We start from the raw sequence: 18,339 nt of genomic DNA, 5'->3' as shown, positions 1-18,339 counted from the left end.
ATACTCCGGTGGTTGCGTCGGCTCCGGCACTCCAGAGGGATGGAGAGTTTAGGCGAGCAGCAACATGCGCTCAGTTTCTGACAGCAAGGAAAACCAACAATGAAAACTATATTTGGAGCTCAACAGAAATGCGCAACAGGACCAGTGTGGTGAAAGTGTGGCTGTCCCGCAATGAGCCGCCGACCTCCAGACCGGTGTGGAGCTGGACCGGACAGGAGGGCAGCCTGGATCCTGACTGTTTCCGCCCTCATCACCGCTCAGACTGCCGGAGGAGCACCGCTGTTCTCGGACCCTGGGGTACTCCTTTCTTTAGACCTAGTGGTGTTTGGTAGATAGGTTATATATCACTGAATTAAAAAGAAATTCTTAAATATACGTTAACTACAAGATGCACGTTTTATTTTATTTGATGTGGACATCACAATAGCATTAGAATTGTCATACATTTATGCACAAGGGCCAGATGCACGGAGTTTGGGATTTGTAGCGAAACGCAAATTTACGACACCTGTCCACAGGAGGCTTTTGTGTAACTTGTAGGTTAACAGAGTACGAAAAACTCAAGCTAGGAAGGATTTAACCTGTAGTCATGCGGGCACTGACCCCAATGATTTGGTTCGGGTCGTGGTTCTCTTCAACTGCTCAAAAACATACATTGTTTTATCAGCTTGATACTTTTACACATCTTATGAAAATGGCCTACAAACGAGCTGTTATGGTTTGAGACCTCAGCATTAGATGTTAAGAATCTGTAGTTGAATACCTTTTTTTTTACCTCCTAAATCCCAAATAAACCTTTTTTTTGATTTCTGTCAATTAGACCCCTCCCAAACATAAACCAGGTCATTATGTAAGATAAGAGATGCTACATTTCTTTGACTGTAAATTATATATGACAAAAGGAATGTATTTATTTCATGCATAGCCTGTATAATATAAAACATGGGCTATGCTCTAATGTTTTATGCTCATATTGTCACCATCAAATGTGCAAGCTCAGTTTGTGGCAATGGGTAATGTTTACCACTTCAATCCTTTTCTGCATATTGATTTAACAAGGCCAGAAGAAAAGAAAATAGACATTTAAATGCAAATTAGTTGATTTTTTTTTTTGACATACAGCAGGGGTCTGTGGGACCCCAACGGTTAAAAAGCTAGCTATACAAATACTGTCTTGAGATCTGCTGCATGTTTAGTTTATTGTCTACAATAATACATACTAAAGCTGCATATAGTGACGCAAAAGGAGACCAAGCCCATTACAATTATTTGTGTCTAAGGGTATTTTGGGACTTTACAATTTAATTGCCCACAGCGGTTTGGACTGCACTAGTTTAATTTGACAGCTGTCTTTGCCATAAGCTGTAGGAGCATATAGCATCCGGCTATTACATACTTTACGTTTCCACAACTCTTGTTCTTACATAAAAAAAAAAAGCCTTCTGGCGTGTTTGGGTGTCTCTAATGGGACAAAGAGACATTTTTGTTGCACATTCCTGTTTGCCAAAGCACATCTGTCATCTCAATTTTAATTTCATCCCACCTTCACCACATCTGTAATCATAGCTGCGCCTGCTGTTGTCTGAACACGAAACCTGCTACATCCACATGAGAGATCGTAATATTAAACTATCAACATGACTAATCTCAAACCACTATGCAACATATGTTGTCATGTACCCAATTGGTTTATTTTTTACACTGTTTTATAGGTGTATTTTGGATTTACATGAAATTCTTGAGAAACAACTATCCATTTTCAGGGACACCCCAGGGGTTTTTCTCTCTTGTGGGTGGTCCAGATCTATACATCTTCCTCGGCAAACTACAAGAGCTACAGTACAAATGTAAAATTATCTTTTTTACACTTTTATGATTTCTTTTTCCCCCTCATTGGGAGGTATGCCTCTATGGGGATTTACCAGAGTGTTCTTATGAGAAGCAAAGTGTTACTGTGAGAAAATCACAGTTTTACATAGGGGCACTTGGATGCAAAATAATGATTGGAAAAGTGTTTTGTTAGTTAGTTAGTTGGAGCAGTAGTATTAACAAGTTCTATATAAATTGCAGGTTTTTCTGGAAAAGTACGGCTACCTCCATCAGGACAACCACATCCACAATGCAGTAGAGATGCAGTCAGCTATCCGGTAGGTGGTAACACTGGTCTTCATCTATTAAACCCTTTTCTTGCCAGCAACATGTGGTTAGCAGTTGTGCCAATATCAGTATATAAATTACAACTAGACAGATGTCCTAAAATGAACATGATATGATTTTAGAACAAAGTAATTGGCCAACATATCTTTCTCTATATTTTGCTGATCAGAGGTAGATGGTGCTCAGTGTGTTCATCAGGGGGAAGGATGAGCTCGGTGTGGGACAAGCCCCAGGGCTGAATGTCAGTGCAGGACAGTAAAACACCCTCACCTCTGCACTGGGAATTCTGAACCCTCTCTGAACCATCCAGGAATGTCAAGAACCTCGCCCTCTGGTCCATATACTGACAGTCACTGTACTATTTGTCTCGCATTGCCAGACCTAGCTCCACAACGCTGTAGAGTAAGGTCTGGCTACACCACACATACATCCTAGGATAGGAGAAAAAACGCTCTGGGTTGTTTGCATTTCTTGAATCCAATCACAATCGAGCTTAGCTCCCGAGACAGAATGGATTAATGCAAAATGGTCTCGGGAAGGAACTTGTTTTTGTGGCACCCCAGAAAAAAGAAATAGTCACGTGCAATATTAAAGTTAAGTTAACTGTTCACACAATACAGTAACATGAGCGATCCAAATTTTCTTCAAAACTTGCCATTTTCAGCATGTGGCTTGCTAGATCGAAGGTTGTTGTTTCCCATATCTAAGGGATTTTGAGAATGGTAACACAGAGAGCAGAAGCGCACCAGATGTCAGGCTTTATCCTGGAAATGTACTTCTGTTGATACAGACTACTGTACTGTAATGGAAACTCATTGAAAAGCTTTGCTTGTGCTGAAAGCTTGTGCTGAGCGTTGGCTAGTAAACTGTGTGTGGTTGACAAACTTCATCTCATGTGCACATGAAGCAGCATTTGAGCAATGAGGTGCTGGCTGACAGTGTAAACATCAATATACTGTAAATCTTTGCTCTTCTCAGAACAAGAGGAAAACTACATTTCGTTAAGCCAATAGTCAGACTGGGTAGAGAGTATCTAGTTAGTTTTAAATCCCAGTTGATTCATGATTAAAAGGCCAAATGTCTGTTCAGGAAGAGCATCATGCAAACATTACCTCTCTCTGCAGCGAGTTCCAGTGGTTGTCCCGGCTTCCTGTCACAGGCGAGCTTGACAGTGCCACTCTGAGGCAGATGGCGGAGCCCCGCTGTGGGGTGTCGGATGAGGGCAGCCAGCAGATCTGGGCCCAGAGAGTAAATGCCATCTTCACTGGAAAGAGCATCACTCTCAGGCGACCACAGCGCCGCAGAAGGCACTCTGCTGCACAAGGTATTGTGTGTAACGTGCACATGTGTGAGACACCATGTTTATATGTTTGTTATTATGTATCCATAAAAAGAGAGCGTGTATGTTTGTGTGCAGTGAAGAGCTGACCGAACACTAGCATGCTGTGATATCATTCATTGCCCTGTATAGTTGCAAAATTCAGGGAATGTTCAAAAAACGGCAATATTTATTTGGTCATGCTGTATTTTTTTTCAGAAATCAAAAAACCTAAAATGTAGTTGAGTTGAACTTTAAATGTACTACTTTTGTAGGAATTTCTCCCATCTAGCGGTGAAATTGTATTTTGCATTCAAACGAATAGTGCTCTCTAGCGCCTCACTTTTTCAAATGCGTGTTGCAACTACGGTAGCCATTATGTACCAAGAAGCTATGACAACATGTCTTCCAATAGCGCTTCATCAAGTTTTCATTCAGGTGATGACGTTCGTTATTTCAAACAAACTGCAAACTGCATTGAATCATTAGTGTGAGCATTTATAAGTAATTACCCTTGTAATTTAGACTTTAAATATTTAACTGTCAAGAAGAAAGCCGGCCTTTTTAATTCCCTTCTTCGCTTTTTTGGCGACGAGGATTCCTTCTCCTGTGGCTCGGCATAAGTATGATCATCCATTATGAACTAAAGTGCAGTGCAGGCTTTCAAATTTGCCGGGGCAGTGATAAGCGCCTCTCACTGATCTCCTTCTCCGTTTCAGCTCGTTTCAGTCACGTGACGCTGGCTCTGAACGCGTTGCTAGTGCTTTATGTCCCTCTCAGTAATTATAGTTTTTCTAAATGGTGGAACGACATGGAAGCCTCCTTGGATATGCCCGTCCAATGTAAATACAGATAAGAAATTCTTCGCTTACGAGGATAAGTCAGATCATTGGCAGAGGTAACTTTACACCAATGAGGACATATTTATGAATGAAGACATTGATTTTAGCTAATAAAATACTTAAAACACTACACAGTGTACCTTTAACTAAATGAGTTGACTTATTTAATGTTGTATTGAACTTTCATTGGACATCAACAAAAAAAAACATTCCGCCTCCAACAAAAAAACTTCTTTTCAAGAAAAAATGTTTCCACTTGATGTCAGACTTATCTTCACTATTTAAGCTTGACGAAGATGGCTCTGTGTCAGGCTCAAAGAGCCTCAAGTTTGCTCAGACTTCTGCCAGTTTTTCAACTTATGCAGTGGTCAGCCTGTTGTGTGTCACACAAAACAGGGACCATAGCACTCAGAGGTGGCTGATGTTGGTGGGATCTGGGGGATAATGACTGCTGAATGCAGTGCATGATTACAATTCAATTAAGTTGGCATACAATACTTCTAACTAAAACATGCCATAAGACCATACAGAGGTTTTTTCATGCTTGTGTTTTTTATGTTATCTGTTGATTGTTGGAGCAGGCGATGCAAGAATTTGTTTGTGTGAACAGACACTATAGTCTTATCTTATTGTATTGATTTTTTTATGTGTATTTTCACCATTAAAGGTACTATTTTATATTGAAATTGTGCAAATTCCCTGAGCTTAACTTCCCTTGGAAGATTTCGGGGAATTTTATGGAATTCTTCCAGAAATGTACCGACCCTTCACAACCATATTGGCCTGTATATGGAGGTTTTGTAATTAAAGCCGGTGGAGTGTCTGATGTTGCATGCGTCAGCCTGGATGGTTCCTGCTTTTAGCTGCAATTACACAATCCACGTATGTTGTATGTCATCTTTATTGGGTGAAAACCTGCACAATAACATTTTCTTTTAGTTTAGGAGTAACATGCTCCTTTGTGCGTTGAGAAAGAGAGGACCACTTAACCCACTGGATAGTTTTTCTCAGTTTGCAAAATGATTTGGGAGATGACAGTGCTTCTCTTTAAACAACAGCAATTTATCTTGGTTTTTTATTATCTCTAATGCACCTATTGTGGCACTCACAATTTTATTGTGTGAGTCTCTGGGCAATAACAATAAAGGTTCATCTTATCTTAGTTGATTCTTCCTCTAAATTCCTTTAAATAATTATTGAGGCTCTTGTTGAAGATTATCCTAATTTTCTGCTGTAAACACAGTAATAAAAGCATTCACTGGTGAGCAGATCACTGCAATTTCAACTGGCTAAAGACTGCAGGGTTTAAAGTGTTTAACAGTGGTTCAGAAGAGTTCGTAAGTCTCCATGAGGTAATTGAGGTCCTCCCCTTCTGTCTTAGGGTGCTTTACAGAAACTCTATGAGAATTAAGAGGTGCAATTTCTCCCCTCTTATATAAACATGTATGGGAGATATTGAGAGGAGTTAGGGCAAAATCTTTACACTATAATGGATTTATTTTACCCTGTGTGGGGAATTTATTTTACCCTCTAATGCATCAGGTTCAATTGGAGTTGATGAAGCCATATGGCTCAGGGAATCTGTGAATTTGTTGACGTTAGCTGGATATTTAAAAAAATGACTTAATGGATTTCAATGAAATTTGGTGGAAAGTCAGAGCGCAGACCCAGGAGTAAATTATTATTATTTTGAATGGATCTGGATCCATTTTCAGCCTGTTATAGACTTATAGGCTGCATGTTAACACTACACGTTTCTGTCTTTAATGACTAATGTTTTAATTAATTTTGTTCTTACTCTCTCTTTGGTCCTTACAGTGATTTGTAAATGCACAGCAGCAGCCTAGTGACAGGAGTAGGGCGTTTTCTTCTCCCTCTCTCTCTACTTGTGCCTCCAGCCTCATGATGTGTAAAGCCTCTGCATTCCTTCCTGTCACTAACAAGGTTGGCTAATGTTCAGGGAATGCAGTGGTGGCTGATGTTTGCCGCTGCCTCTTCATGTCAGTACCTGACATGTTCCTTCTGGTAAACACATCCATAACTGACTGGCTGGATTATGTTCTTTGTCAGACTGGCTGACTATCTCAATGGCCAGAAATCTTACTGGCTAAATCTTGCTGAGTGACTGAATGTTTGCATGGATTACAGCCTGTTCTTGATGAAGAAAACAACTCATTAATTGTCATTATTTTAGTCCCAGACGTGATTCATATGACAGGTGGCAGTATTATTACACAAGGAGTTAAGTGGCAGATACGTTTATGCCCTCAGGTCAAACCCCTTTTAGATCTGGCTTCATATATCCACTGATGTAGTTTAGCGGTGTAATGACCTAATTGTGAGTATAGTAAGGCTGTGTAACCTCGGCCTTGTACTCAAACATTAGTTTGCTTTGTCCTACAGTGGCAGCAGATGCATTTCTCTGTGTGATTTGAATAATGCTTACTGGAAGAGTTTTGTATTTAAATAGAGCATTTGGTCAAACAGATTCAGACTTGGTGAAATGCCAGCGAAACCCACCTTTGTTAGGTCAACTTTGAATTACTTGTGTACAGCCCTTGTTTTTAGCCATGATAGCGGCGTGCCTCGATGGATGATGGTGACGTGATCCTATGGATGGCAATGTTGGTCAGTCTGTCACTGACTTTGTCCAGACTGGAATATCTCAACAACTATTGGATGGATTGCCAATACATGTTGTACAGACATTTATTGTTCCCAGGGAATGAATCCTCCTGACTTTAGCGATCCTTCACTTTTCCTCTAGCGCCATTCAGTTCACATTTGTCGTTGTTGTGAGGGAAATGTTTTGAAAATAATTGGATGCATTTAGTGAAATTTGGTACATGCATTCATGTCCTCATTAGAATTAATTGTAATCACTTGGCACATGGCAATTCCTTAACTTTTCATCTCTCACATTTCAATTTGCCCAATACTTTGGATTATGACATTGACATTCCCATTGTCCAACCTCAGCTTTGTGTTTAGTGTTGATTAGCAAATGTCAGCATGCTGACACACTAAACTGAAATGGTTAACATGGCAAACATTATACCTGCTAAATATAGTATGCTAGCATTGTCATTGTGAGCATGCTGATGTTAGCATTTAGCAACACTGTGCCTAATACAGCCTCACAGCACTGCTAGCATGACTTTCGGCTCTTGTTGTTTCTGGATCAGTAGTATTGATATTTCAGGTATTGGTCCACTCACCCTTGTAGTTTGACAGTCTTTTCTGCAGTTAGGACACCTGCGAGCCAACCTGACTTAAACCTAATGCTTAACTTTATTCACTCTCAGCTATGTTGTGATTTTGTTTTGTGTGAACATGGCTGTCTCTGAGCTTCCTGGAAACTGAAAACAAACCTTGACTTGTGGTGGAAGCCGATGGTCGTTCCCACTGATGTTTACAGAGCTGACATTCCACCACCCTTGTCAAAGATAAGTGTTATAAGTGTGATTGGTGTGTGTGTGTGTGTGTGTGTGTGTTTCATAGGAGTGCAATTTTACACATTTCAGCAGAATGCACAGTTTGGAGCTCAGGGTTTTGCACACGATGATTGCTTGATTAGTCAATGCTAAAATGCTAAGATGGTGAACCTGGTTAACAAAAGCAGGTTAGCATTGTCATTGTGAGCATGTTAGCGCGCAGACCTTAGCATTTAGCTGTGTCAAGCAGCCTCCAAGTTGACACCAGTAACAAACGAAATCTGTCTGCACCTCCACAAACAATAACTTTGGCTATCAGATGATCTCAGTCACTTCCTAATGTCTGTGATAACCCGCCCTCCCCACACTGCCGCTATAGAGGGCATCATGATAATTGCTTCCATAAGGGAAGTCGGGGAATGTCTTGTGTATCTGACTTCCTGGCTTTTCTGCCGTCCTCGGGGACCTCTTACTCTGCGGCAGTGTGGGAAGGAGAGAAGGCGCCTGAGCTCTGCTGAGAATACAGATTTACACACATGACAACAAGCTGAATGCATATAGTTCATCTAGAATTGAAACATGAAGCTGGGTTGGGTAAGCCAGGGAATGTGTTCAAGTGTCCCACTTACTCCAGTGGTACAGATATTAAATTGTGTATACAAATCAGACTTTTATTAAAGAAGACAGCCGGTTGTAATGGCAGTGACATTACTCCTGAGGTTGAATTCTTATCTTTTTTTTTCCTTTTTTTTCCTTGAATGAATGTAAATCTTATTCACTCCCATACAGCTGTAGTGTTCGAGGCCCTGCTGTTAACACTCTTATTATTATCTACTATTTCTGTGAAGCGTCATGTTAAGTTTAAACCAAGATTCGTGTTGAGTTCCTGCTGAAGCACAAATTCTGTTTGTGTGTTTACACACATTGATGGCATTGCCAGACCCATGTCTGAATGGCTCCAGATATCCAGATATTTTCTTTCTCCAGGGCGCTATTGAGGTAGTATGGAGCATAGAGTGCATAACTCTTGTTTATCACTCTCATCTTGGACATGCCTCTTTGCTGTATACTAATTAACCAAGCACAAAAGCCATCAAAATAACTCAAAGGTCCACATTCTCAAACCTGACTGCCTTTGTGTATGATTGAGCAGAAGTGTGCAATGCAGGCATATGTGCAGACCTCCCACTCACATTCGGTCTCCACATCGGGGCAGACAAACAAACTACCGCATCTTTAAATATTTTGACAACTGTATGTATGCGCTTGATCTATCTTGCCACTTTCTAGTTAAGCCTCAAATGTGAAAGTATATGTAAATGTATAAAGCCCTTGTGGTAAGTCGTCTGCGGTGCATTACCTACTACACAGGCTGTACAAATACTTTTAACCCTTATTACAACTGCACATTTGCAGTGGTTCTGTTTACTTGTCTGTGTGTCAGAATACCTCAAAACCTTGAGACTATTATATGAACAATATATAAAATACTGGGGAAAAATGGACTATATATATATATATATATATATGAGATGTACATACAGTACGTCACTGAAAGACCCTGGGCAAGTATTGGGCTGCCCTTGTACCATTCAGTTGCAAATCAAAATCATAAGGTAAATGTAAGTTGCAATCCAATTATCCTTGTTTGGACAATTGGATTGGTTGTTGGTTTGCATGTGTGTTTAAAATAAAAAAAATATTATAAAGAGATAATTATCCTGAATTTTAAGTTTATTTGGGATTTTGTCGAGGTATAATAGTAACAAAAGAGCAATCATCTTCTATTCCAAATATTTTTGTTATTTTTTTTTTTTTTAGCAATTTCTTGCCAATATAAAAAAAAGTTAGAGGACCAGAAATCCAGAATTATCTATATTTATTTTTTAAAGATGGAGATAATTTAGATGATCAATACAGCAAACTCTGATTCTTAAAATTCCTTTCATCTTCTTGTTTAAATTTTGTTCACTAACTCTTTCACCATTGCAGACCGTTATTTGAATAGGCGATGTCCAACCTCTCCCTGTAGGTTCATATTATCTAATGATTGTTTCCTGCAAGGCGGCCTCTCTGTCTGCTTGTTGTGGATGTGTGCTGCATGGCTGAGAGCTTGTGTTTTTGCTGTTATGTTTGCTTTGTCTCCAGATTGCTACATTGATGAGTAATCCTTCATGTATACGAAGAGATTAGTGTTTCAATTAAAGAACTGCAGAATTGATCTTCCCACTTCTCTCTATCCCTGAACAAATGTAAGATTCCGAAGTTTGCGACAAATGTTATTATGTCTAAGCTGAGAAACCACAGACACATGTTGAAGTAAATTGGTTAGTCAAGTGTGTGCTCAGTGCTTGTTAGTTTATCCAGCTGTGAGCTAATGTGGTTAACATCCTATCATTTTGGATGTGGAGAGGCTCTACTTCAAAACATCACGGTTGAACATGAGATATCTGGCATCCAAATATATAATGCAGATATGCAAGATGTAAATACACACAGTAGCTACTCCAGTAGGTAATAATAATATGAATTGTTTATGAAACCTTTTTTAAAACCACCTTTAAGTCAATAACAAAACCAGTAGAAATACCAAGCATGAATTCAAACAAGTTTACATATAAACAGACAGAAAACAGACAGATTAGTGGCACTACAAGAAAACTCTTGCTATAATGGTAAAATGTAATGGTAGTGGCTTCACATGCAAAACAATGAGCAATGACGGACACACAAACTAATTTTTTTTTATGAAGCGAACAAAATGAGTGATGGAAGATGGGGAAGGTGGAAATTGTTAAAGTTGGCACTTTTGTCACTCTGGAGGAGAAGAACATGTTCCATGCCTAATTTGTGTTGGATTATTACAATAAAGTGTGTTTTATTAACAAAAAGTTGAAATATTCTCGCTGCCAAGGTTTTTCTTTTGGTTATCTGATGATTTGAGCTCATCTGCAGTTGCACTGGCTGTAAGTCTGTGATGAATAAGATTGTGAGCTTCATACCTACATGTCTCATATCTCAGTTCCTCGTTCTCTCTCTCTCTCTCTCTCTCTCTCTCTCTCTCTCTCTCTCTCTCTCTCTCTCTCTCTCTCTGTGGATTTTTTTCTCCAGCTGAGAAGTGGTACAAACGTCATCTGACCTACCAGATAGTAAACTGGCCTCGTCACCTAACTCTGGGCTCCGTGCGGCTGGCAGTGCGCGTTGCCTTCCAGCTGTGGAGCAACGTATCGGGCCTGGTGTTCCAGGAGGCCCCTGAAGGCCCTGCAGACATCCGGCTGGCATTTTACGAGGGAGACCACAATGACGGGGCCAGCAATGCCTTCGACGGACCAGGTCAGGTGTGTGTGTGTGTGTGTGTGTGTGTGTGTGTGTGTGTGTGTGTGTGTGTGTGTGTGTGTGTGTGTGTCGATTGTTTTGTGTCATGATCTTGTGTATGTAATTTGCTCTCAGGCCTCTCTTGCAAAACTTCCTGAATAAATAAAGCTTAACAAGTCCTGCTGTTTGTGTGTTCACAATAACCGGATTACTGTGAATAAACCGGATTAGGATAATAGTTTGATTACACACTCTGCACTGACCGGAATTACACAATAACAAGAGTTTACTGTGACTGTACAGCCCACTGCCTCTTAACGGTTTCTCTCCTCTGACTTTCAGGAGGAGCTCTGGCTCACGCCTTCCTGCCTCGCCGGGGCGAAGCCCACTTCGACATGGCGGAGAGGTGGACGCTAAACGGACACAAGGGACACAACCTGTTCATGGTGACTGCCCACGAGATCGGACACACTCTGGGACTGGAACACTCCCCAGTCCATCATGCCTTAATGTCGCCATACTACAGGAAACTGGGCCGCAGCCTGGTGCTGAGCTGGGACGACATCATTGCAGTGCAGCAGCTGTACGGTGAGATGATGGTGCTTTTTATGGTGATCTCTTCCAGCCCACAAATTTTATTTGTGGGTTTATTTTAACTGTTTGGACAAGCATTTGCCTTAAATTCTCATCTAGATTCAAACATTGCCCAAGATGCCAAATTTCCAAGATGCCAAATCTTCCCTCAAGGGAAACGTTTTTTTTGTGGAATGGATAGTGTGTGGTCCCAAGGTCAAGAGGATTGGTGAATGTAGCACCTTCACTGGACACACAGAGATATTTTTACCACTTTTTTCCTCAGGTATAAAGTCTGAAGGGTTGGGGGGGAAAGCACTTTAGTGGACAGATGACAAATGTCTCACTGTCTGGCCTCAGGACGGCTGAGTTAAAGAAAGTGAAAGGAGGTTGCAGTTTAGAATGAAATAGAGCCACTTACGTGAATTGCTGACTTGTTATGAAACCAGACTTGCCTTTGAGGAAACGCAGAAGTAGAGTAATTTTTACTCTGCTACCCATTAAATCTGGAGTTGTGGCACTGAGCTGTGAAAAGGCCAGAGAGGTAGCCCGAAGAGCACCAGCTGCAAACACAGAATAAGATTGAGTAGAACTGCAACACCGTTGAGAGTTCATTAAAACCTGGATTTGACAGAAAGAGAAAAAACATTTTTGCATTCCCTTTTAATTGTGTGTTCGGTCAAACGTGGTAAAACATAAAATCCTGCGTACAAGGAGTTGAAACAACACTTTCTCTTTGTATTTTAGTTGAGTTTGTCTCTAACAGCATGAGTGTGTTCTATCAGTTCCAGCTCTGTGGCCTCTCAGCTGAAAGGTTTAGACTGAGGGCAGCAGAGGGTGTGTGAACGTCAAAATAACACCATGAAACCCATGGGCATGCACACACACAAACACACACATTTATCCATTATTATTATCCAGCCTCTAAGTGCTACACACAGTGTTCTGGGCGTTTTGTTGGCTCCGTTGTGATAGATTGCTGGTGTTGTTGCAGAGTGTGGGAGCATTACACGCTTCTGTGTGTATGACAAATATAATAGTTTCTGTTTACCGTGAGTGTGTTGTCCCTCCTGGCATGTGTGAGGCAGGTTTCCACATGTGCAGAGTTCTCCTATTGCTTGTGTTTTCTCTGCTGCTAAAATACTGATTTCACTGCAGCAGTTGCACAAGAACATCTTCTTTAAAGTATCTTCTGCAACTACTCGACCTCCTCTGTGATGATGTGATACCAATAGTGCATCAAGTGCTTTCTCTGCTTTGACTCTGAAATAAGCTGAAAACAGCTGCAAAGGGCCAGTGAAGACACAGCCTGTTGCAGGAATGTTTGCATGGCTGCAGGACAGTTTCACAATCATTTGGATAATTCAACTCTGAACTTGAGATTCACTTCAAATGATTCCTCTTTTTCTGCTCTGCCTCTTAAGATATTCTGGCCTCAGCTTCCTAAAATGGTATTTGCCAGCAACTGACCACTCTGCTGCCTCAGACACACATTTTTAGCTCAGTTACACTCTGCAGCACTTAATGCCACTTTGATTTATTATGTGACCATTGCTACTACCATTGCGTGAATGGCCACTAATGAGCAGCAATTACAACAGATTATCGGTTTTTAGTTGCTCATTGAGCTGTGAGATGTGAGAAGCTAAACCTGGCAATGTTGAAAAAAATGTGATTACTTATTTCATTGCTTCACAAAAAGTTATCCAGGATTCCTTAGTTGGCGCACAGGTGCAGTTTAGCAAAGTGCAACATGCTTTTTACACGTCTGCTTATCAACCTGATTTCCACCCTGTGGCAGTAGTTTCTGCAGACTGCAGCTGCTCCTACGTAAATGTCAAGCAGCTCCAGAGACGGATGAGAACCATGACTGACAGGACTGCAGGCGCTGTGAAAAATGCTACATCTGCTTAAAGATATGAGCTCTGTGTGTGTGTGTGTGTGTGTGTGTGTGTGTGTGTGTGTTATATTAAACAACACACTTGTGGTGGTTTTGCCTACATAAGATGTATATATATGTATATATGTATGTATACTGTACATACAATGTATGTACAGTATATATGATTACTCAGATCCTTTACTTAAGTAAGAGTTATACCACAATGTACTGATTTACAAGTAAAAGTCCTGCATTGAAAATGTTACTATTATAATTATTAATTAAATTATTATTAGCAAAATACACTTAACATATCAACCAATGGCCCCTGTGAGTGTTATTGTATTAAATGTATTATTAATTTTACTGATGCATTAATGTCCAAGTAGCATTTCCCTTCTGCTTTAAACTGTAACATAATATAATATTTTATAAAACCATGTGAAAAGAACTTGTACTATTGTAAGTACATTTTGTGTACTCACAGTACTCACATAAATTTTCATGCCATGGGACCTTTAAGTACTTACAGTACGGGTATGAAAATTTCACTTTATGAGGTTTTTTAACATTAATATGCGTTCCCCCAGCCTGCCTATAGGTGTAAACCGAGCCCTGAGTATCCTGCTCTGCCTTTGAGAAAATTAAAGCTCAGATGGGCCGATCTGGAATCTTGCTCCTTATGAGGTCATAAGGAGCAAGGTTTCCTCCCCTTTCTCTGCTTTGCCCGCCCAGAGAATTTGGCCCGCCCATGAGAGGGAGACATCATGGCTTTCAAACGAGCAAAGTGGCAGTTGGTCAAGGCCACACCCCCACCCTCCACCTTGCCCCCCCCCTCCCCCCACAGAAATGGCACATACTAAGGAAAGCTCATTGTGGGACTGGCTCTAGTGGCTGTAATTCTGCACCAAGGCTGAATTTCGGGAAAGAGACTTCAGATACAGTATTAGGGGACCACTAAGGCATATATAAAAGCATCCAAAAAGCAGCATGTCATAGGACCTTTAAGTAACATTTTCAATGCATGACTTTTTTTTACATTGTGATATTTCTTACTTAAGCAAAATATCTGAATACTTCTTTAACCACTGATGAATGTAAACAGCATAAGGAGGGAGGTCAGACATCCATCCCTTATCTTACAACACTGCTCTACACACACACACACACATTCTCTCTCTCTCTCTCTCGCTCTGCTTTATCGCTTATGGGCAGCTGTTCATGTGTTATCCACTGTGTTGTGTATATCTATTTTTCCTGCCGTCCTCCTGTTCTTGGGTGTGCTGATTTTATCCACCTCCTACACAAATGTTTGTTCAGCTCATTGCAGACTAAATGGCTGTAATCACGTAAAGCACCATCGTTTTACTCTTATGCTTTGGTATGTTGTGCTTTTCCCTTTTGTCCTGCTTTGATTCTTCCTTTTATTCTTTTGGTCTCATGTGCCAGGAATTTGCACTATGAGGCTGCACAGGCCAAAAAAAGTTTTTGTGTGCTAACAATTCAGTTCAAGTTTAAGGTTTCATTGTGTGCTCTATCTAGAGTTCTTTGTTTATTTCCTGTGCAGTATAATGTCATCCATCAGTATACATCAACTCAGCCACATCCTGTAAAGGACAATTTAAATGTTAACATTATCCATGTCTTGTTTTTTAGCCTACACTGTTTGTGTATTTCCATTTGTTCCCATGCTGTCCAATTTAGAAAATACTTAAATTGCTTTTGGCATGCATGAGAAATGAGACTGTCTGTGCCTCTCAGTAACATACTATCTATACTTACAGCTTTGTCACTGTAGTTTTTAAAAAACAACCCTACTTAAAGTGAATATGACATACATGGATGGATTCATCTCTCATGACCTTGTCTGATGCCTTTTAGTTCACTGTTTTGTGGCTTTGTTTTTGCCCTCAGGTAAGCCATCAGGTGATCGCCCTGTGAGGCTGCCAGGCCAGGTTTTGCACGCCGCTCTGCAGGAGTGGGAGTTTACTGAGCTTCACAACGAGCATCAGACCACAGGGCAGCCTCTCTACTGCCAGGGTGTCTTTGATGCCATCACTATGGGTGAGGTCCGGAGGAAATATTATTAGAAATATTTAATATCAAAAAACATGCAGCCACATCCCTCATGACTGTGGTTACTGGTGTGGTTTTTAAAAGCTGAAAAATAAAATAAAAACCTGCAGAAACGGAAGAGAATCCTGTTATCATATTTATCTTTCTAAAACTATTGGACAAAGGTATATTAAAATCACTTGAAATGAAACAAAACAGGAAAAAGAGTTTTCATCAAACCATTTTCTTCACCATTTTATTCTCTGACAAAAGTCTGAACTCAATGTTCACTCGCCAGATTTTTATCTGAAGCTTTCAACTGCATCTCAGTCTTCATACAACACAAAAAGTCATAGTATAGTATGTTGTAAAAATCTGTATCTCCTCTTGTGTTTTTTCTTTTCTGTTTGTATCTCTAGACCAGAATGACACAGTGCTGGTGTTTCGGGGCGGTGTGTACTGGTCAGTATTGGCTGAAGGCGCAGTGAGTGGCCCGCTGCCTCTCCGTCAGCGCTGGTCTGACCTCCCTCCGGCCATCGAGGCTGCTGCCTTCTCCCCGCTAGACTCCAAGTGGTATTTTTTCAAAGGTACTGCTTCACTGAACTCATTAATGGGACTCTCACACTTCCCTTTAAAGACATTCCCTAATCTGTTAAAGCCCCCAAAATAGATTTGTTTGTGCTTTTTAATGAGGAAAGTGCTATTTAAAGACTATAATGTACTGAAGCCTCAGCTGTAGTTTTAAAGTAGCTTCACCTTTGTGCTAAATGCTAATAACTTGTTATGGTTATGTTAGGTTAGGTTATGGCCAAGTTAAAAGTAAAAAACCTGACAGTGTTATCTAGATTCACTTATGTGCTAAATGCAGAACAGATTTATGCAAAATACACTCTGTAAGTGTCAGTACACTCTACTAAAACACTATTTATACCATACTTACCATCTCCATTTTTTTCTATTTCCTTTTTGTTAAATCTGTGAGCTAAGCGGCAATATTGATACTTTGCTCTCATAAGTAGCAGGCTATATTTCCCCAAGACATTGAACCCCGAAATAGTTGTTCATTCTAAGCCTCTCTCTGTAGAATAGTGACTGGGAAAACTTTATTATAAAAAATGATTTTCTGTCTTTTGCAAGGGTTATATGTAGTTTTAAAAGAGCAGAGGTTATGGCATTTTTTGTATTTTGGTAGAAGTCGTAGAATTGTCTGCTTTCAAAGAGCAAGTGGCCAAGGGAGTTTGACCTGTCAACGGCATGATGTTATGTGAAGTACTCGATGAATTTGTAGAGCCACTATGATCAAATATAAGATGGTGCGTTGCAAAGGATTTCTACAAAAATAAATCTTGAAGTTTAAATTGTTTTATTGTTGACTTATAGAATTTGTAACTTCATGTTTTCCTCCCCGTCTCGTGGTGTGCAGGGAAGCGGATGTGGCGCTACACAGGCAGTGTGCTGGACCCCGGCTTCCCCAGGAAGAGCAGTGAGTTGGGGTTGCCCCGACACCCTGACTGTGCCTTCTACTATGCTCCTCTGGGTCACATGGTCCTCTTCAAGGGCTCCCGTTACTCTGTGCTTAACCTCAAAACCCTGCACCAAGAACCCTACTACCCCCGCAGGCTGGCAGACTGGACTGGTGTGCCACAGGGGACCAATGGGGCGCTGACCCGTCCCGACGGACGCCTCTACCTGTTCAGAGAACAGCGGTTCTGGAGATTTGACCCGGTTAAGGTGCGTGTCACCAGAGAGGGCCAGTGGGCCAAGGATCTGAGCTGGACTGGTTGCAGCAACGCTCCTCAGAGCAACAACATTCTTTGACCAGCAGAGGGAGCTGTAAGCTTTAGATAAAGTGCAATTTGTTGATGTATACTATAATGTAAGGTGCTACAACTTGTTCAGCCTAAACCCACATTGAGTTTATATGTTACAAAAGGAGCCTAGCTCAGCAAACTCATGCCATGAAGGTATTCAACAAAAATACTTGGTTTATACATTTTGATGCACATATAGTATTTATACTGCAGAGCAATGGATATTACTCTATATGAATGTGCAATTATAGCCTCATTATTACAGTAGATAATGACTGGACTGTCTACTCTTAGGTGAGCAGACAGGTTGGAACTATGCTTTTAAAACCATCTTCTTTTCTCTTGTAGTATTTGCACACAAACAGAGAAACTAAATGTTATGTGTTTTTATCATCTCTTCTGCAATGTCACTAACATATGTAACATATTGTATAAATGACTGTTACTTCCTTTGGCCTGTGATTGTGTGTTGCCCGCTAATTGCTCGCTATGGTAAAAGGCCTAAATGTGTATCACTGACTCCCAGTACAGCATGTGCTCAGCATTATGTGAGGTCACATTTCTGATTCACATATGTCAAAGCAGGTAGATGTTTAGGTCCAACGTTTGGACAATATAATTAGTACATTATAAAGTGTATCATGATGGATGTTATCACAAAGCTGACAGCTGTGATGCATTTTAAGAAACCATTTAATGATGATTCAACTGTAACCATGAATGTTTCTCCATTTAACCAAAATTAAATGAAATGAAATGGTTTGTGACTGAAGGCCAAACTCAACAGTAGTTTTATAACAGGGTGGTTATAAATCGGTGACATATCCTTCATTCACTGGTGACCTTTTCATCTTATCAGAGTATTCACTTGGCGTGTCATTTCTCATCGCTGCAGGCAGAGCAGACGTCAGTCAGTCACTATAGAGTATACTAATCCTACAGCTAATTCATT

At 40.5% G+C, this 18,339-nt stretch overlaps 1 protein-coding gene across 1 annotated transcript; it reads left to right on the top strand.

Annotated features, from left to right (window-relative positions):
- The first annotated feature begins 13 nt into the window (after positions 1-13).
- mmp28 (matrix metallopeptidase 28) lies at positions 14-17,837 on the top strand. Its single transcript, XM_031293273.2, has 8 exons — positions 14-297; positions 2,071-2,147; positions 3,282-3,481; positions 10,863-11,084; positions 11,409-11,654; positions 15,436-15,585; positions 15,996-16,163; positions 17,000-17,837. Exons 1-8 carry the CDS (start codon positions 172-174, stop codon positions 17,392-17,394), a joined length of 1,584 nt encoding a protein of 527 aa, XP_031149133.1. The 5' UTR covers positions 14-171; the 3' UTR covers positions 17,395-17,837.
- The last annotated feature ends 502 nt before the right edge of the window (positions 17,838-18,339 follow it).

Source organism: Sander lucioperca, chromosome 5, assembly GCF_008315115.2.
Source record: "Sander lucioperca isolate FBNREF2018 chromosome 5, SLUC_FBN_1.2, whole genome shotgun sequence".
NCBI lineage: Eukaryota > Metazoa > Chordata > Actinopteri > Perciformes > Percidae > Sander > Sander lucioperca.
Note: the sequence above shows the minus strand (reverse complement) of the source record. Positions and strands in the feature narration are given on the sequence as shown.

Coding starts and splice junctions, on each gene's coding strand:
- mmp28 (XM_031293273.2), top strand. CDS start 172: ATGAGCCGCCGACCTCCAGACCGGTGTGGAGCTGGACCGGACAGGAGG. Junction 11,085..11,408: donor CAATGCCTTCGACGGACCAG/GTCAGGTGTGTG, acceptor TCTGACTTTCAG/GAGGAGCTCTGGCTCACGCC. Junction 11,655..15,435: donor TGCAGTGCAGCAGCTGTACG/GTGAGATGATGG, acceptor TTTTGCCCTCAG/GTAAGCCATCAGGTGATCGC.